This window comes from Neomonachus schauinslandi, chromosome 1, assembly GCF_002201575.2.
Source record: "Neomonachus schauinslandi chromosome 1, ASM220157v2, whole genome shotgun sequence".
Classification (NCBI taxonomy): domain Eukaryota; kingdom Metazoa; phylum Chordata; class Mammalia; order Carnivora; family Phocidae; genus Neomonachus; species Neomonachus schauinslandi.
The window spans coordinates 210054636-210075871 of record NC_058403.1 but is presented as its reverse complement, the minus strand read 5'-3'; the positions used below and the strand labels follow the sequence as shown (position 1 = coordinate 210075871).

Sequence of the window (21236 nt, the reverse complement as noted above, 5' to 3'; positions counted from 1 at the left end):
GAAAAGAGGCATCTAAATTGGAAAGGAAAAAGTAAAATTATCTGTTAGCAGATGATAACCTCTTATATGTGGAAAATCTTAAGACGCCACACACACACACACACACGCGCGCGCACGCACAGACGGTTAGAACTAATAAATAAAATAGCAAAGTTATGGGATACAAAATCAACACAAAAAACCAACTGCATTTCTATACACTAACAATGAACAAAGTGAAAACAAATTAAGAAAACAAATCTACTTACAATAGCATCAAAAAGAATAAAATACTTAGGAATTAACCAGGAAGGTAAAAGAATTATACAATAAAAACCACAAAACACTGCTGAAAGAAATTAAAGAGCACATAAATGGAAAGACATCCATGTTCGTGGACTGGAAGACTTCATGTTGTTAAAATTTCAATACTGATGAGGGATAGAAGCAGAAAAATGTTCACCTTTAGTCCAGAAGGCTGACCTATAATAGTTCTGATAGGGATCAGATATGTGCTGGTTGCTACGTTCTTAAAGGGTCTCATGACTGCCTATACATCTCACCGATAGTTAATGTCGAACTGAGTGATAAGCGCCAGAGAAATCTTGCGAAAGCAGGTTTACGAGCAGAAATTTGAAGAAAACATTTATGATCTAATACGCCTTGCACGTCCCTTCCCCCTTGAGCACTAAGCACATAACCACCAGCTTCATACAGAAGTGCGGCTCTTGCTGCCCACGGGTCCTGTCCCTGTATAAACTTACTAAGTTGCACCATACAGCGTCTCAAGAATTCTTTCTTGGCCACTGTACTCGACGACCTCGCAAGAGTACAGCTGTGGTGGAAAACAGCATGGTGGTTCCTCAAAATATTAAAAATAGATTTACTTTATGTTCCAGTAATTGCACTTCCGGATATATAACCAAAAGAAGTGAAAGCAGGATCTCAAAGAGGTATTTCTATACTCAGTTCCTAACAGCAGTGTTCACAGTAGCTAAAATGTGGAAGCAACCCAAGTAGCTATAGATAGATACATGGAAAAGCCAAATGTGGTGGGTACATCTGCACAATAGAATACTATTCACCTTTTAAAAACAAGGCACTGACACACGCAACAACATGGATGAGCCCTGAGGACACGATGCGCAGTGAAGAGTGCCAACTAACAAAGGGCCTGGATTGTACAATTCCACGTGTGCGAGCTACCTACAGTAAGCAAGTTCAGAGAAACAGAAAGTAGAACAGAGGTTACCAGGGACAGGGGGAGGGGAGGTTATTCTTTCACTGGTTTGGTTTTATTTGGGATGATCAAAAAGCTCTGGAAATAGCAGTGATGGTTGCACGGTATTGTACATGTGCTCGAGGGCACTGAATGGTACACTTAAAAATGGCTAAAATGACAAATATTGTATCACAGACACACATGAACACCCACATGCCACAAACCAGAAAAGGCAAAATCAATAAAATGGACTTCATCAAAATCAAGAACTTCTGTTCTTTGCAAGACACTGCCGACAGACTGAGGAGACAAGCCATCAAATGAAAGTATCTAAAGGACTGACATCCAGAAATACAAAGAAATCTCACAAATTCGGTAAGAAAACAGACAACTCAACTTTTAGAAAATGACAGACACTTTGAACAGACACCTCATTAGAGAGAATGACAAATAAGCATATGAAAACATGCTCAACCATGCTCAACGTCATTAGGGAAAAGTCCAGAACCAGATGGTTTCACTGGTAAACTCTAGCAAACATTCAAAGAATTAATACCAATTCTACTCAAACCCTTCTGAAAACAGAAGAGGAGGGAATAAATACTTCTTAACATATTCTATGAAGCCAGCATTACTCCGATACTGAAGACAAAGATACCACAAGAAAACAACAGCCCAATATTCCCTGCAAATAAAAAATCCTCAAAGAAATACTAGCATCCAATATCACACTTAAAAGATTATACACCTGAAACTAATGAGGTACTGTAAGTTGTCTAATTGAATTTAAATAAAGAAAGGTTATACATAACCGCTATCTATCCCAGGAATGCAAGGGTGGTTCAGTGTAAGAAAACCAATTAAAACATAATATGGCACATTAATAAAACAAAGGAAAAACACCCACATGATTATCTCAATGGAGGGAGAAAAAGTATTTGAAAAAATGTAAGGCCCTTTCATGATGAAAACACTCAGAAAGCTAGGAATAGAAGGGGGCTTCTTTAACTTGGAAAGCGCATCGCTGAAAAACCCACCACGAACACGACACTCAATGGCAAAACACTGAAAACTCAGCCTTAAGCTTTATTTATTTTTTTAAAAGATCTTATTTATTTATTTGACAGAGAGAGAGAGAGAGCACAGGTAGGCAGAGCGGCAGGCAGAGGGAGAAGCAGGCTTTCTGCTGAGCAGGGAGCCCGATGTGGGGCTCGATCCCAGGACCCCAGGATCACGACCTGAGCCGAAGGCAGCCGGCTTAACCGACTGAGCCACCCAGGGGCCCCTAGCCTTAAACTTTAAAACTTGAGATCAGGAACAAGATAAGGATGGACCACTTTCACCATTACTATTCAACACCGTAATGGAAGTCCCAGACAGAGCAATGAGGCAAGAGGAAGGGAAAAAAGGGAGGTGGGCATCCAAATTGGAAAGGACGAAGTAAAATTATCTCCACTTGCTGATGGTATCTTACGTGTAGAAAATCCCAAAGAAGTCACAAAAAAATAAACAGATTCAGTAAAGTTGCAGGGTATAAAATCAGCACACAAAAATCAGTTGTGTTTCTATACACCATCAATGAACAATCCAAAAAGAAAATTACGAAAATAATTCCACTTATAATAGCATGCAAAAGAATAAAATACCTAGGAATAAATTTAAATAAGAAGGTAAAAGACTTGTATACTAAAAAGTATAAAAGACTGCTGACAGAAATTAATTAAAGAAAACCTAATTAAATGGAAAGACATTCCATGTTCCTGGACTGGAAGACTTAATAACGTTAAAAGAGTAATGTCTCCCAAGTGATTTACAGATTCAAGGCAATCCCCATCAAAATTTTAGTGGTCTTTTTTTGCAAAAATGGAAAGTCAAACATCAAACTCATATGGAATTGAAGAGGCCCCAAATAACCAAAACCACATTAAAAAATAAATAAAACCCCCACAAAATCGGAGCGCTGTCATTTCCTAATTTCAAAACTTCCTATAAAGTTACAATCGGGGGGGTGCCAGGGTGGCTCAGTTGGGTAAGCATCTGCCTTCCACTCAGGTCATGAGCTCAGAGTCCTGGGATCGAGCCCCAAGTTGGGCTCTCTGCTCAGTGGGGAACCTGCTTCTCCCTCTCCCTCTGCCTGCCGCTCCCCCTGCTTGTGCTCCCTCTCAAATAAATAAAATCTTTTTTAAAAAGTTACAACAATCAGGGGCGCCTGGGTGGCTCAATTGGTTAAGCGTCTGTCTTTGGCTCAGGTCATGATCCCAGGGTACTGGGATCGAGCCCCGCATTGGGCTCCCTGCTCAACAGGGAGTCTGCTTCTCCCTCTCCCTCTGCCCCACCCCAGCTTGTGCGTGTGCGTGCGTGCTCTCTCTCTCTCCCAAATAAATAAATCGTTAAAAAAATTTACAACAGTCAAAACTAGTATAATGTCACGAAGACCAATGGAATAGAATTGAGAGTCCAGAAATAAACCCAAACATCTACGGCCACCTGATTTTCAGCAAGGATGCTAAAACAACTCAACAGGAAAAGATTAGTCTCTTAAAGAAATGGTGCTGGGGCAAATGAATAATAACATGCAAAAGAATGAACTGGACCCTACCTCATGGCATATATCGAAATTAACTCAAAATGGATGAACTATCTAAATATAAAATGTAAAACTATGAAAGTAAAGTAAACAGGGATAAACCTTCGCGACTTCAGATCTGGCAATGGAGTCTGAGATTTTATACTCTAAGTGTGAGCAACAAACAAAAATAGATAAACTGAACTTCATAAAAATCAAAAACTTTTATACATGAAAGAACGTTATCAGAATATAATAAAACAACCTATGGGATGGGAGAAAATATTTGTCAAGTCACACATCTGGTAAGGGTTTACTATCTGGAATATAGGAAGAACTCTTATAACTCAACAACAAAAAGACAAACAATTGAATTAAAAAACGGACAAAGGATGTATGTAGCCGTTTCTCCAAACAGGACATACAAATGGCCAATAAGCACGTGAGATGTTCAATATCATAGGTCTTTAAGGAAATGCAAATCAAAATCTCAGTGAGATACCATTTCATACCCACTAGAAAGGCCATAATAATAAAAAAAATTAACGGAAAATAACAAGCATCGAGGCGTTTTCACACACTGCTGGTGGGAATATAAAACGGGGCACCCAGGGGAGCAAACAGTGCAGCAGTTCCTCATAAAGATTAAAGACAGAATTACCACATGACCCAGCAATTCCACTCCTAGGTACACACCCAAAAGAAATCGAAACCGACTCCAACATGAACACGGACAAGGATGTCCACAGCAGCACGATGGATAGTAGCGAATAAGTGGAAACGGCCCAAACGTCCACCGACAGATGAACAAATAAACAAATTATAGCCTAGTTCATCTTCACCATTCACACATTCCGTATTTGTGAATTTGGCTACTCACTAAAATTTATTTATAAACCGACAGTCAACACTGGGGCTCTCACATTCACTCACAGACACGCACGGAGGGGTGAAAACTCTGAGCCTCCCGGGTTGCTCCCAGCTGACTCCGAACAAGGTGACGCTCTGCCTTCCTGTCTCAGCTCTCGGGCTGTAAACAAGTGTCCTTCTTGTGGTATATCCAGGGCCATGGCTTTCACATTCCTGTGCTTTTTGCGGGTGATTTTATGGTCTGAAAGGCACCCCAGGCACGATGCTGAGGTGCTGTCGAGGCCTAAACCCAGGCCGGCTGGGAGGTGCCTTACAGAGAAAATACATTTGTCAGACAAGCTGGGTTCCGGCAGTTGGCGTGAGCTCAGCGTTAATGAAGCCACAGTGTACATTCAACAAGGTGTCTGTAGACGGAAACACCCAGAACACACGGCTACAGACCCATCAGTCGATGAACTGCATGTGACCAGAGGCTCCCAGGAGCCCAGCCCTTGTTCCCCTCCCCTGGCAACAGTGGCTCAACTTCACTAATTCAGTGTTGGCGGGGACGTTACAGAACCTAACTCCTGAGGATAAGGAGAACGTTACCCAGTCATAAAAAGACACGGAGCACCGACACAGCTGCAAACATGAAGGAACCTTGCAACCACGACACTGAGCGAAAGAAGCCAGACGCAGAAGGACACAATTGTACCACTCCTTTCACAGGAAATGTTCGGAATAGGCAAACCCACAGAAGAGAAAGCAGATGAGAGGTTACCAGAAGATGGGGCTGGGGACAATGGGGAGATGAAAAGTTCTGACTTGAAAATGGTTAACTGCATGTAAATTTCACCTCGCTCAAAAAAGATTTTTTTGACAACTGTGGTACCCGAGAAAAACATCTGGGCTTTGCTCCTGGTTCCTGGCACAGATCTCCAAAACCCCTGGAGTGGCCTGAGTGACAGGGGCATCTTTGGTTGTCACGAGACAACCCTTGGTGGGGCCCTAGACAGGGGTGGCTGGCTGGGGCTGGTTGCCAGAAAGACCAAGCCTTGATGAGAAGCTTGGATCTCCCAGCCCCACCTCCCAAACTCCAGAGACGGGTGAGGGGCTGAAGGCTGAGTCAGTCACCAACCGCCAGTGATTTTAATCAGTCATGCCTACGTATTAAACCTCCATAAAACCCCTAAACAATGGGGTCTGGAGAACACCAGGCTGGTGGACCCGGGAGGTGCTAGGAGGGCGGTGTGCCCCGGGAGGGCATGGAAGCTCCAGACCCCCACCCTGTACACGTCTTCCGGCTGGCTGTTCCTGAATGGTATCCCTCATAATAAAGTGGCAACAGTAAGTAAAATGTTTATCAGAGTTTTCTGAGCTGTTCTAGCAAATTATGTAACCTGTGAAGGGGGTCGTGGGAACTCGTCCATTAGAAGCCGGGGCTTGCAACTGGCACTGGAAGTGGGGGCAGTCCTCTGGGGCCGCGTCCTTAACCTGTGGGGCCTGTAGTAGTTCCCAGTAGACAGTGTCCAAATTGAATCTAACTGCAGGGCACCCAACCGAGCCTGCAGGGTCGGAGCTAGAGAAGTGTTCTTAGAAAGGACACCTCTCGTTTGGGGTCAGAAGTGGTCTTAGTACAAATGCTCAACAATGCACGTATATTACTTTTGTAGTAAGACAAAGCTCCCCCCTCTCCACTCCATTTTTTTTTTTCCTTCGGGGAGAGGAGGGCTTTATCTGTCAAACAGAATGTAGCCTCACGTAAGTACTACGGCCAAACAACACGGAAGCAGAATTCCTTCAGTTCACAGACACCGCCGTATTCAGGGTCAAGAGTGGCTAAAAACCCCTCAGGCTGACACAAGAAGATGTCCTATGCTTGAGAAAATGCCTGTTTTTGCTGTGAGCAGAGACCCTCCCCACTCACCAGAAAAGCCAAATGTCGTCTTTCTTCATCTCTGGAATGCTCACCTCCTCTGGGCCTGTGGAGGCTGCTTTCTCAGCTCACCTTTCTTACGCAGATTAACCAAAAGGAGAGGACTCACCTCAACAGCAACAGTAACAACACACTCTTACCAAATGCTGGTACCTGCTGGGCACTGGACCAAGCGCTTTGCCTTTCTTTTTTTTTTAAGATTTTATTTATTTATTTGACAGAGAGAGACACAGCGAGAGAGGGAACACAAGCAGGGGGAGCGGCAGGCAGAGGGAGAAGCAGTCTTCCTGCTGAGCAGGGAGCCCAATGTGGGGCTCAATCCCAGGACCCTGGGATCATGACGCGAGCCGAAGGCAGACGTGTAACGACTGAGCCACCCAGGCGTCCCACGCTTTGCCTTTCACCTCTCTGAATCTTCCTACCGGCCTTGAAAGGCAGGCCCAACTAGGAGCCGCATCGTGTGGACAGACAAAACTGAGGCCCAGGGAAGTAAGCTGTCTACTCACTTCCCCCTTCGCTTACTATCTCAAAGATCAACTTACCTAGAGCTGCAGAGTAACCAAATGCAGCCCTTGCCTATGTCAGGGTGGAAAAGCCATCAGCAGATCCACTCGCAATGACCCTACTTCAAACAGTACTCCAAGCCTGTAGAAGCTCCTTCTGTGGTGAACTCGTGTTTACTTCCCCACAACTGTCTGATCTCTACAAACCTTTGAAAGCAGGGACCCACATTCAGACAACTGCAGCACACAATGCCTAAAACACTCTCCCTGTCACCCAGATGTAAGCAAACACCAGGATTTGTGAGCAGCGGACGCCGTGGGTCATGCCTGTCTCGGGTATTTAAGCAATAGGTGTACGCACACAGTCACAGGCTCTGCTGGCCCAAATCCCAGCTCTGTCCGTGACTGCGTGGCCTTCACCAAGTGACTGGGTAACCCGGAGCTCCTTCATCCACAGACTGGGGAGATCACCTTCCTCCAGGCCTCGTCTGGAGGCTCAGTAGGTAGCTACTTAGCAGAGCACCTGGCCCAGTGCGCACACCCCACAGGACCTGTGACAGGACTTGTATCCCAGGCCCCTCCCACAGTGGGCCTCGCTTCCTGAGTTCTCCCAGTTCAGGGCCGCCCCCTAGAGCTCTAGGGGCAAAACCACCTCCAGGAACAGAGGTAGCCAGCGTGGGTCCTGAGCAAGAACATGCGGCAGTTCTGAGAACAGGCTCACAGGGGCACTCCTGCCCCAGGCACACGAGCCTTGGCAGGAATGGGTCAGACAAGTCTATGCCTAGGAACGGGACCTTCCTTTTCTTTTTTTTTAACAGAAAAAACAGCCGCACACCAACAGATTTCAAATGAAAACACAAGCCAAAATTTCAAAAACCTACAATACCTAAAAATGAAAGAATCATAGTTAAGTAAATTCTGCCTCGAGAAACCAGACTCGAATAAAAACTTTAAATTGAACCAGAAGCCACCCTGGATGGCTGGACACACAGGGGCAGTGAGCTGCACACGTGCGCCCTCTAAAGGGGGCACCCGGAGAAGTGGTGGCATGCTGGGGCCTGGAAGAGGAGCTGGGACTAGAGGCTCAAGGAGCCCAGGGTCCTGCCCTGCCATTGTGAGAGAGAGAGAGAGAGAGAAAGAGAGAGAGAGAGAAAGAGAGAGAGAGAGAGAGAGAGACACACACACACACACACACACACACACACACACCTGCTTACTCCCAATAAGAAAGCCCAAGGATCCTGAAAGAGCACACAAGGATTCAGGACACCCTCAGAGGGGTTCTCTCTGCTTCCTCGATGCCCCAGTGGAAGTGAGGGTGCTGTGCCCAGGAGAGACACATCCTATGGCCAAAGGGTCACCAGGAATTCCCTCTGTTCCCCACCAGGGGCAGGACAGAAGGGTGGAACCTTGGGAACTCAGTATAGGAAGTCCGGGTGCAAGGCTCAGGGGAGCAGTACAGGACACGGCAGGCAGATGCAGTGACCCATGGTGGAGACCTTTCCTGGGGCTCCTACGGGGGTGGGCAGGTTGCACCTGCTCCATCTGGGTTTTGTAACACCCGGGGCTTCTGCATGTGGCTGGCCTAGCTCTCCCCCACCGCAAAAGGCTGGGAAGGGGGGTGCTGAACAAACAGAACCAACCATGGCCTGCCCCAACATCCTCCAACACGCAGCCGGCCCCACAAAGCCACCTGCCAAGCCAGGGGACTACAAAGGCCAGGCGCTCGATTCTCCCTCCAAGGGCTCCCTGGCTGCCCTCAGATACATGGTCTGACTGAGATTCCATAAACACAGGGTAACAACTCAGCCTGGAGGGACACTCCAGCATGCAGTTCTTACGCAGACCCAAACATAAAAAGGGGGAGGAGCAGCTCTTCTCTGGGACAAGTGTCCCTAATCACTGAAATGATCTGCCGCCGATGCTAGGTGAACCTCACGCAATCCCAAGTAGTGGACGTGCCAGAAGGGAGACAACACTGGGCCATCTTGGCTCTGTGCCAACCCGCTGTACAAGCTGGAGCAGGAGATACCCTCTTTGGGCTTCAGAGTCCCCAGCAGTCTCGAGGGGCTTGGAGACATGGGGGCCTGGCTCCAGCTTCAAAGCCAGAAAAAATGCTTCTGTGGTGAACAACCCTAAGTGTCCATCGATGGATGAATGGATCAAGAAAATGTGGCCAGTGTGTGTGTACATCTACACACACAGTGGAATACTGTTTGGGCTTGGAATTTGGGACTTGGGAAATCTCAACAGGCTTGGGATTTTGAAGAAGAAAATCCTTCGTAGATGAACCTAGTGAAATTACACTAAGTGAAATAAGCCAGACAGAGAAAGACAAATACCACATAGTATCACTTATATGTGGAACCTAAAAAAATAAGAAAATCATAGAAACGGAGAGTAGAAAGTAGTTATTAGGGGGTGGGGGAAGTGGAGAGAGGTTGGTAAAAGAATGCAAATGTTCAGTTGTAAGACGAATAAGGTCTGAGGATCTGTGTAACATGGGGACTACAGCTGATAATACTATCATTAATTGAAATTTGCTAAAAAAGTAGAACTTAAATGTTCTCCAAAAAAAAAAAAAAAGGGTGTATAAGGTGATGGATGTGTTAGTTAACTCGATGGGGAAAATCCTCTCACAAATGTGTGCATCTGCCAAATCATCACGTGGTGCACTTTTTTTTTTTAAGATATTTTTTATTTATTTATTTGACAGAGAAATAGAGAGCACAAGTATGCAGAGTGGCAGGCAGAGGGAAAGGGAGAAGCAGGCTCTCTGCTGAGCAGGGAGCCCGATGCGGGGCTCGATCCCAGGACCCTGGGATCATGACCTGAGCCGAAGGCAGCCGCTTAACCAACTGAGCCACCCAGGCGCCCCACATGGTGCACTTTAAATGTCTTATAATTTTGTCAATTACACCTCAATGAAGCTGAAAAAAGGAAAAAAAAAAAAAGCTTCTGTGTCCCGTAGTAATCAGTAACCCCAACTGAGCAGTCCTCATGGGCGCCCAGGGGCTCCTGCAGCTCCCAAGGAAGACAGAAAGCGTCCCACGAGCCTGGGCGGGACTTCCAGCAGCAGGCTCTGCAGGCCTGATGAGGGGTGGGGCAGTGAGGGCCGGAGCTGCTGCCTCCCTGTTGAACACTGAGCACCACCCGTCCTCCAGACGGTGAGCCCCTCAGAAGGCTCCATTCGGCTCATGGCCAAGAAGCTGGAACAGGGTCTGGATGGACCCCGAGCCCCCTCCCAGCTGCCAGAGCACCGTGCCTTCTCTGGGGGTACATGAAACCGAGCAGCATCCCCCACCCGGTGGGAGAGGCCTAGGCAGCGACAACCACTAACAGAGGCTTCAGAAGCCACCACAGGAAAGGTGCCAGCTAAGGCGCAAGCACCAAGCACTCCTGCTTCTTGCCAACATTTCGAGAGAAAACCTGGAGAGCAACAAAGGTCCCTGGGCCAGGAGAAAGGGCTCCAAGAGCCAGTGCCGCTGACGCAGCAAAGCACAGCCTCTGTGCGGGACTTCCTCCCCTGGTCTAAGCCCTAGGCTCCTGGCAGGCCCCTGGGGGGCACCGGGAAGCTGAGCGGGCACCCCACCACTGCCCAGGTGGCTGCAAACCCAGCTCCCACCTGGTGTCAGGGACCAGACAGCAGACAGGTCTCAGGAAACACAAGCCTTGCTGGCCTAGGAGGCCCCAGACTGCTTCTGAACCTCAAAGGAATGAATCCAGTTAACCCAGAGATGAGCTTTAAGTGGCCACAGGACTCCCACGAGCTTTAAGTGGCCACAGGACTCCCACAGCCCCTGCCCCTCAGAACACCGGGGCACATGAATACCGAGAGCTTTCTGCAGACGGACTCAGTCTCCCCAGCCATCAGCAGGCTGCTATCATCCTCCCCCACCACAGGCTGCCCCCAGGGAGCTGGGAGGCCAGCGACACCTGCCCTGAGACTCACCCCCCAATCCGTTCCCCCTCCAGTCTCTGCCCCCTCCTCCACACTCCTGGAGCAGCGAGGCCTCCCTAGGCGGGACTTTGAAGACTGCCCTGCCGCCCGCTGCAGGGCCCAGCCCCAGCAGGGCAGTGTCTCCCCTGCATCTCCCCCCTCAGCCTTTGCCAAAGAGACATGGAGCCTTTGCCCGCACAAGGGTGACCACTCCCCAGGCCTCTCAAGTCCTGATCCCCCAAAAGCCTCAGAATGACCCATGCTTCTGTGACCTGGGCCCAAGAAGGCCCACAGCCAACTCCCACTGAGTCATACCCACCGAAGTGGCACTCGGCTCCCAGTGGGTCAGCACACCTGAGCACTGTTCCCCGATGCCCTTGATGCCTGGTGGTGTGTGGAACAGCCAGGGCTAAACAACAGACTCATTAGGCAAGTGGTGGCATCTGCTGGCCTCCCAGGGAGATCTCCTTCCTGAAGGAAGGCAGAGCTGCTTGCAGCCAGGCTAGCCGTGCGTGTGGAAAAGCACACCTCTGAGCCAGGAAACCTCACCATGGCCTCTTGGTGGTGCCTGTGAGAAGCAAAGGCAGGCTGCCAGGAAGGCTTTTTTTTTTTTTTTAAGTTTACTTTTATTTTTTATTGTTATGTTAATCCCCATACATTACATCATTAGTTTTAGATGTAGTGTTCCATGATTCATTGTTTGTGCATAACACCCAGTGCTCCATGCAGAATGTGCCCTCCTCAATACCCACCACCAGGCTAACCCATCCTCCCACCCCCCTCCCCTCTAGAACCCTCAGTTTGTTTTTCAGAGTCCCATCATCTCTCATGGTTCGTCTACCCCTCCGAATGCCCCCCCTTCATTCTTCCCCTCCTGCTATCTTCTTTTTTTTTTCTTAACATATATTGCATTATTTGTTTCAGAGGTACAGATCTGAGATTCAACAGTCTTGCACAATTCACAGCCAGGAAGGCTCTTTTTTTATCTTAATCACTGAGCTTTAAAAAAAAAAAAAAAAGAAGTGCTATGGTCTGAATGTGTCCCCCCCAAATTCCTATGTGGAGTCCTAGCCCCCGGAGGTGACGGAAGGAGGAGGTGGGATCTCAGAAGGTGATTAAGTCCTGGGGGTGGAGCCCTCACGAATGGGATGCTTGTTCTTATAAGAGACCCCACACATCGCTGCCTCTTCCTCCACGTGGGGACACAGCAAGAAGTCTGTGACCCGGGAGAGGGCCCTCCCCGACCCAGTGGCCACCCTGATCATGGACTTCCAGCCAATAAATCTCTGTTGTTTATAAGCCACCCAGTCTGTGGTATTTATTTACAGCAGCCCGGACGGAATAAAACAATATATGTAAATATACATATTCATTGTGTTTAAAAAACACACATGGAAGAAAATAAAACAAAACCTCTTATAACCCTACCGCCCAAATTACCCTTTTAACATGTTGATGAACAACATAACCCCTTTTATCTGTGAATAATATACATAAACTTGTTTTCACTCAACAATTAACCACCCCCCCCAGGTCGTCGAAGGTTCCGTATAGATGGACCATAAACACATCGAACCACTCACCTACCATCAGACGTTTACGTAACTTCTGCATCTTGGCCACTGCTCACGGCCGGCGACTAACACCCTAAGACCATCCATGGAATCTGGCCCTGTCATGGCACGTCACTCCTGACTCAGGGCCCACACACACCTGCAGGGCAACTGAACGGGGATGTGGCCTGGCTGCTCCCCAAGAAGGCCACGTCCACGTGCACTCCCACCCACCGTCCCAGCAGGCCGGTTCCCCAGCCCCTGCCTTCGTGCGCCGGCGCGCTGTAACTCGGATGTCCGCTCCGAGGGACTCCAACACTCCACCCCGCAGGCAGCCCCAGCTCCACCTCCTCTTTTGTGAACGGTGAGTCCTCGCTGCTATTCCAGGATCCTACCTTGTTTTTGAAGTACACCTCGATGGGCATGATGAAGCCAGCGTAACCCGACTCCTCCACTTTGTAAGGGGGCTCCTTGCACACTAAAAAGAAAGGGAAAATGCATCATCAGCTTCCTGCATGCTCGAAGGCCCAGCCGCCGGCAGCAGTACGCTCGTGGGCCCTCTGCACTTTTCGGGGGCTCAGCCGGCCTCACGGGACTGCAGCCTTTCAGGAGGCCAGCTCCCCCTGGGAGTGTCGAATCCCCTGGACTTTGAAGCATCACAGGGCGCAGAAGGAGCAGAGCAGGAGAAAGGTGACCCCGCCACGGAAGGAGGGCGGCAGAGAGGCACAGGAAGGGACATGAGACGAGCTAGGACAGAGTAGCCACTGCCAGCCACAGGCCGCGTGAGTTCAACCGAATCAGGGCAGTGAGGTGCCAGGCGCTGTGTGGCCCCAGCGGCCCCAGCAGGGAGGGCCATATCCACCACCTGCCGCTACTCACTCAAACACGCTAACAGAGGCCCAGCTGGGTGCCAGGGACACCGACACGGGGAGCAGGGAGATGGGAGATGGTGACGGTAGGTCTGCGCTGGGACTCCCCTGGGTTGCATTTTAGCACCTCACAAAGGCATTCCCAAATGACTTGTGAACCCCAGAGATGGGGGGGGGGAAAAAGCTGAAACTAAAAAGAACAGCAAAGTACAAGTAAAATGACCTCCAGCAACCACACCCTCCAGAATGAACCTCAATGTTTTGATAGGCATGCTGTCATGAAAATACCGTTCTCCCGCTTTTCAGAAAAATCAGAACAGTACAGGTCAGCTCCCCTGGTCCTTCACCCCTCCCTCTCCAGAGGCAATCACTAGTGGGAGACAGGAAAACATCCTGCCAATCATGAAAAACCATTATGCACATGTCTGCACCAGTCAGATAATTCTTAAGTGGGCCAGAAACTGCTGGAAAACAGTGCATGGAACATAATGAGAAAGAATCTTTAAAAATTAAAATGGTGTAAGGTTTTTCTTGAAAAAAAAATCTTTTCAGTTCTCAAATATCTCATCCAATATCATATGTCAAATACCTCATGAATCTCATCTATCCCAAAAAAACTGGCCAACAGGGTAGGTTTGCAATAACTAGGGACCCTCAAAGGCAGGGCTAGCTGGAAAGCCTTGCATGGGACCCCAGCCTGCAAACCCCAGGGGAGCAGGGGACGGGCTTGTGGCTCAGGCTTCAGGAGCCCCTGCTGGCCTCACAGACCAGAGCGGGGATGAGCCACAGGCGGATGAGCCGGCCTTGGCTCCAGGAACCTCACCCACGGCTCCCTCCCTCCACCCCATCCCACCCTCCCATGCTGAAGACCCTTCTCCCTTCAAAGTCCAGCTGGAAGCCGGCTATCATCTCCCCAGCTGTGTGCTCGCTGGGTGCTCTAGGAGCCAGCCCCGTGCCCTGCCACAGGAGACACCTCCGGGGGGCAGGACCTTGCACACCGCCGGTATATGAGGCTTACTCAACTGGACTGACTTCCCCACCAGGCGTCGGCAGGGAGGGGGCTCCCAAAACAGCCCCAGGACATGCCACAGCACACAGCACAGCCTCCTGGAGGCCAGCAGTGGCCCCGGCTGCCTCTGTTGAGCACCCTGAACACTGTCACCTGACATAAGGGTCTCCGCATAAATCATTTCTGCTGCCAAATGCAGCGGTGACAGCATCCATTCATTCGCTCTGCCACTGTCCACGTCTGGCAGTGTCGGGTGCTGGAGTGATGACAGAGGCCATGAGGACGCCTCTGGTCTGGCACCGCTTCCTCTGTGTCACCACCCTCAGTCTGATGCTCAGCCCACCTAGAAGGAGGGAGCAGCCCTGCCTCCAGGACAACAGGCTGGGTCAACAGGTAGTAAACCCACGTAACCCAGATGAGGTCAGCAGCAAATTTCTGTTCCAGCCAGTCTCCTTCTGCTCCTCAGACATACTCCCATGGGGGCCGGATGGGAAGCTCAGATATAGCCAACCCCAAGCCACCTCCTTATGCCCCTCTTAAATCTGCACCTCCCCAGCACCCCACAGCTCAGGAGCCAGGCTGCCCACCACCCACCCAAGGACCCGAGGTCACCCCGACTCCTCCATCTCCCAAGCTCACCTGTCACCGAGTGCGATCACGTCTACCTCCAAAACACTCTGGAATGCACCTACTGCCCCGGCGCCCCGTGCCTCTGCTCCAGCCCAGGCACCCTGCCTCTCGCATGTTACTGGCCAGCACCTCACTGGCTATTCTGTCTCAGGCTCACTCCTGGGCATCTTCAGCACGGGCAGCTGTAATGATCATTCTGAACTGTGAACCGGACCGTGTCCCCTGATGGCTCCCCACTGCCCTCAGGACCAACTTCAAGTCCCTCAAGGGTGTTGCAAGGTGCTTAGTCATGACCGGCCCCATCTCTTGCCAGCCTGGCCTCAGGTCCTAGATCCAACTACCCTGACCCTCTCCCATCACAGATCCCTTTCTTCTGATGACCTCATCTTGAAATTGGGGGCTCCACTCCCTAACCAGAAGCCTACTGGTCAACAAAACCCACCCTGCCTTACAAAGAGCTCCCAGTAAGAGTTCCCACCTGTAGGAAAGAGCCCAAAGAAACAGGAATAATTCAGGGGTGCCTGGGTGGCTCAGTCGTTAAGCATCTGCCTTCAGCTCAGGTCATGATCCCAGGGTCCTGGGATCGAGCTCCACATCGGGCTCCCTGCTTTGCAGGAAGCCTGCTTCTCTCTCTCCCACTCCCCCTGCTTGTGTTCCCTCTCTTGCTGTGTCTGTCAAATAAATAAATAAAATCTTAAAAAAAAAAAAAAGAAACAGGAAAAATTCAGGGGCGCCTGGGTGGCTCAGATGGTTAAGCGTCTTGCCTTTAGCTCAGGTCATGATCCTGGGGTCCTGGGATCAAGCCCCACGTGGGGCTCCCTGCCCAGCGGGGAGCCTGATTCTCCCTCTTCCCCTGCCCCCTGCTCTGCTCTATCTCTCTCTCAAATAAAATCTTAAAAAAAAAAAACAGGAATAATTTGGAGACCACATGAGAACTTGAGGAAAACAACAAATTAAAGCCAATGTCCTCAGATGCAACACATGCCCAACAAACAAAAACAAAATACTTTAAAAAGGATAATGAGAAAGTAGGAAAGGGCTCTTAGAAGTTAAAAATAGAGTACTTACAATTTTATAACTCAATGAAAAGACTAGAAAGTAAAGTGGAGGAAACCTCCCAGGATGCAGAGCAAAAAGACGCATTTTTAAAGGGTGAGATGTAAAGAAACAGTTCAGATTAAACAAAGAGTAACAGTACCTAAAGCACCTACTGTGTGCCTAGCACTATTTATAAAGCACCTACTGTGTGCCTAGCACTTTATACATATTAACACATTTAATCCTTAGGACAACCTTGTGAGACAGATACCGTTATTTCTGTTTTACATAGGAAAAGATTTAAACATACAGGAGTTAAGTAAGAAGCACCCCAGAAAGAAAAAAGAGAAAATAAAAAGAAATTGTCAAAGAAGTAGAAGAAAACTTTTCAGAGTTAAAAATGAAGGACACCAAATGTCCAACATTAAGAACAACAAAAAAGACCCCAGAAACAATGCTATAAAAAATATCCTAAATGCTTCTAGAGAAAAGCAAGCAAACAAACAAAACAGGTCATCTGCAATAGCATCAGAACCCAATAGCATCGGACTCCTCAGAAGAGGATGAAGCAGTATTTTAAAAGTTCTCAGTGATCACAAGTCTCAAACTAAAATATTATACCCAACCAAACTATCAGTCAAGTGTGAGAACAGATTAATGGCATTCTCCAATGCACTAGGAGTCAGAGTTTATTTCCCACATGCCTCTCTTCGAAATCGCTTAAGCAATTAGTCTCTTGGGACATTACTTTGGAAATTACTCCAGTAAAACAACAAGCCAAAACACAGGGTAATAAATAAATCCCCTCAGGAGAACAATAAAGTCCCAGGGTAGCGGCTAAAAAGGTGGCCTTGACAGCTGCCAGTCCTAATTAGAGAAGAAAGATAAAAAGAACCAGAATGAAATATCCAGGAGGGGGAAAAAAACTCCATCAAATAAAGGAAATGATTGAGAGGATGTGAAAAAAGTGAAGTTCTTTGGGTATCAAAGACCAACACAAGGGGGAAAAAGGAGAGAAGCAAATTATTCAAAGTTATAGCCCAAACATGAGGCAAAGTAAACGGCGAAATTTTAATCAAGAATGACAGAAAGGACCCACCTGACCTTGACATGACCTTGAGCGTTCTCCTTTTGGGTGGCCCGGAGCTCAGAGGATGAATGAAATCCTGGCAACATGACCAGCCCAACAGGGAACAGAATCAACAGAACAGTTGGTTTCCAACTTCTAGAATTAATCCCTAATGTGGGAGCAGAAGTGTAGCCCCCAAAAGGAGGGGTGTAAGGCTCAAGGAAAGACAGGGGTGCTCAGGTCCTTCTCTTCCCAGGTGGAAAGTCAGAAAGCACGGACAAAAGTTGACAGGGCTGGAGAATCCATTTGTTCGTTCAATAAATATTTAGTAAGCACCTACTGTATTCTTTCAGCACTGAGGTCACAGCAGCAAACTGCATATAGCAAGACATACATCTCTCGGGGGAGGAGGGAAGATGGACAAGATAATAACATGTGTAATTTGTTAAGATGGGGCTAAAAAGGGAAAAAAACAAAAACAAACAAACAAAAACCAGCAAAAGGCTATGAAGCATGTGGCATGTGGGTGGCTGAGCAAAGAAACCATGAGTTAGACCCAGCAGCCAGAGGTCTTCCTCCAAGGATGACGGGAGCCACTGTGGAGGATCCAAAAGGTGAGCAGGTTTGTCTCCTCATTCAAAGTCACAAAGACAACCACTGAAAACGAATCACTTACTTACAAAACTTGTTAGAGATGCTGGAGGAAGGGCTGGAATTTAGCATAGAGCGGGTAAGTTAAAAACATTGTTTTAATTTAGAAAATCAGGAGGTAGCAAATTGGCTTCTACTACTTTTAAGATGTTCGGGAATGGGGCGCCTGGGTGGCTCAGTCGTTAAGCGTCTGCCTTCGGCTCAGGTCATGATCCCAGGGTCCTGGGATCGAGCCCCACATCGGGCTCCCTGCTCGGCGGTGAGCCTGCTTCTCCCTCTCCCACTCCCCCTGCTTGTGTTCCCTCTTTTGCTGTGTCTCTCTCTGTCAAATAAATAAATGAAAGCTTTTTAAGATGTTCGGGAAGGAGAAATCCAGAAAGGGCTCGAGTGCCCCGGGGCAGCATGGCCAGTGTGAGACAGAAAGGAAAACTTCCCGTCCTGCACACTTCTGTTGGGTTTGTAGGAGCACGTACTTGATTGAAAAAATGCTTTTTAAGTAGATCATGTGTAATTTCAGAGAGCCCTGTGTGAAATTCACACTCTCTTTAACCTGATCCATGTCTTGTTGACAACTGGCAAGGTGAGTGTGGTCAACACTGCCATGTTCACGATGTGATACATTTGGTGCAGCTGCTCCCGGAGCTCGGGCATCCGCGCTCACTGACAGACTTCGCAAGCAGCACGCTTCAGCTACTGATCACACCTCTGCCCCCGAACTGACGCGTTCAGAGAACGTACCCCATCATAACCCCATTTCCCAAGTACCTGGAACTCAGCAGGTGCTGCCTCCCTGCGACCACCGCGGGCTACTGGGCCTCTCTGAACCTCAGTGACCACATCTGCCTTGGGGGATTCTGGGAGGCCCCACGTGGCACGGTTGTCACGAGCATGGCACAGAGCAAGTGCACGATAAACACAGACTGCCATTCATGTCACTTCTGGTGCCCAGGGGGACACAAAGGTGAAATAAACAGCTTGAAGGTGGATGGAAACATCCCACCGGGGCCACCCCAGAGAGAAGGGGAGAAGACGGGGGAGGGCGACGGTGAAGAACTGGAGAGGAAGCTGCCTAAGGAGCTCGGAGGGCCCAGCCCAGGAGGACAGCACCGACAGCAAGCAGGAACACCCAAGGGAAGGGGCGTGCGGGTGCTGATAACAAGCGGGCGCTGCCCCAGGCCGGTGTGCAGACCCAGCTTTAAAGCACAGGCCGTGCAGCGAGCCCTCTTGAGCCTGTCTCCCAACGGTCAGGGCGCTGTGGGGAGACTGCATGGGGACCCCGAACGGGAAGAGAGCTTAGCAGGAAGTGCCCGGTAAGCACCATGGACTTATTCCTGAAGGTGCTTGATAGACATGTGCTGTTGTAGTAACCGAGCTGCTTTCCTCCAGGATGCTCAAGAAGAAAAGAAGGAAAAGGAGACCAGGAAAGGAGAAATGAGGGAAAGGAATAGCTGAAAGCCGATGGAAGAAACCAGAAGAAAAACAAATGGCTACCACACCGCTAGGAATCTCCAGTTGCCTTCCCTTGTGAACCACAACTTTCTGCATGTGTAACAGAAGTCATTTCCCCACTAGAGCACAAGCCACTTGCTGGCACAGGCCCAGGCCCCCAGGGGATCCCACGCTGTGCTCCTGCTTCAGCCTGAGGCCATCCACGCTTGCTCACGCTCAGCCCCCATGGGCCCCTGCACAATGATCTCAGCAGCGGCTCTCCCCACCCTGCAGTACTTTTCCAGCAAAAAAGTCCTTCTCTCCTTTATCAACACATCCGTTCAAGAAATTATTTACTGGACCCCTGTGACTGACGTGCCACACTTCACCCGGGGGGACTCAATGATGAGAAGAGCAGACATGGCACCGGGCCCATAGAGCTAAGGAGACGGTCACCACCTTCAACCCAAATTCCCTAGGCAGTGTTCTCCGACCGCCCCCCCATAAGCTGGGTAAGTTCCCATCTCTCGGCCCCCTCAGACTACTGGGCCACAGGTAATCGAGATCTGTGCAGAATACATTAATGAGGCGTTTCCTTCTGCTCCACAAACAGCAGTCTGAGGGGTGGAGCAGGGAAGGAAGACACACAAAACGAGACAGCAGTGAAATGAGAACCCTTTATGCTTTTTGCCCCAAATATCACAAATTCTTAAAATGGCATCTCTCATCAAATGTAGGCCCAATAAGCAATCTCCTGATTATTCACCAGGTGGGAGTAAGTCGCCCTTCCCACCCACTGGCCACTGGCTACGTTCTCTGCATGCTTCTCAGAGCCCAGGTCTAAACAATGATACAAGACACAGTCACCACGTCCTTGGGGTTTTCCCTACAATGATCTCATGAGCTGAAGGAGAAGCAGAGAGGAGGGAGGAGGACCATCTTATTTTAAAGTCAGAAAGGGCCGCATCCTGTCTGGGTACCTTCCCTCCAGCATGGAGACGGGTGCAAGCCAGAAGCTCAGAGTGTGGGCCCCGTTGCTCCCGAGGAGAGGGAGGAAACAAGCCTTTCAAGGAGTGATGACACATGGGTTATGTCACAACACTCGGTCCCTGCAGGGCTGCCCCACCAGGCTGGAGGCACTCACCACGCTTGGGCTTGGGGAAGCTGTCGTGCAGCCGGAAGACCACTTTCTCCACGAAGTGCTGGATTTCACATTGCTCAGGGCCACGGACAAACACCATCCAATCGTGGGTGAACCCCTCTGTGGTGGGCTTCTTGCGCAGTTGGGCGCGGTGTCCCAGCTCTAACTTGACCTGGACAGTGCACTGGAGGGAGAAAGACGCCGGCACGGGTCAGTGAAAAGCCCAGAGCAGGGGACCACAAGCCTTCCCACCCTATCGTCTACAGAGAATGGTGAACGCTGGCCATGGGAAAAGACAAGACTCTTGAGCACTGCCACGGGGTTCTCAACTCACAACGAGGGCACAAAGAGCCTTACGGTGGACGAGGCACCATGCGAGCTGCTTGGCAGGCCCACTGGAGGCCCTGCTGTTTCCTCCCATCCTCATCCTCATCCACCATCTCAGCCAACCTCCCTGCTGTTCCTCCAACAAGCCCTGCTCATTCCTATCTCAGGGCCTCTGCACCTGCGGTTCCCCGTATCAGGTGCTCTTTCCCTAGGCCTTCCCAAGGCTGGCTCCTTCCTATCACTGAAGTCTCGGCTTGAATGTCACCTCCCCTGGGAAGACCCCCTGGCCACGCAATCTGAAGGCACCCACCACCACCCCGGTCACTCTGTGTCACATCCTATGTTCTTAGCATCTGTCACTGCTGGAACTCATCGGCTCACAATCTGTTATTGGCCCTGCTCGGATGTCTGACTCTTGGGGGTGGCTCCTTGTCCTGAGCTGGAATCCTCACCAAGAGCTCTCTGAATACATCTCCCAGTGTGACCTACAGTGCAGTTCCTTCATTTTACAGATGAGGAAACCAAG

The 21236-nt window shown here is 49.4% G+C and overlaps 1 protein-coding gene across 2 annotated transcripts in view; it reads right to left on the bottom strand.

Annotated features, from left to right (window-relative positions):
- The window catches only part of MLLT1 (MLLT1 super elongation complex subunit), a 67047-nt gene that overhangs the window by 37113 nt on the left and 8698 nt on the right, over window positions 1-21236 (bottom strand). For both annotated transcript variants that reach the window (XM_021705163.1, XM_021705164.1), the window contains exons 2-3: window positions 20387-20567; window positions 12944-13026 (exon numbers count right to left, since the gene is read on the bottom strand). In XM_021705163.1, the coding sequence (XP_021560838.1) occupies window positions 12944-13026; window positions 20387-20567 (264 nt within the window). The remainder of the gene's footprint in view (window positions 1-12943; window positions 13027-20386; window positions 20568-21236) is intronic.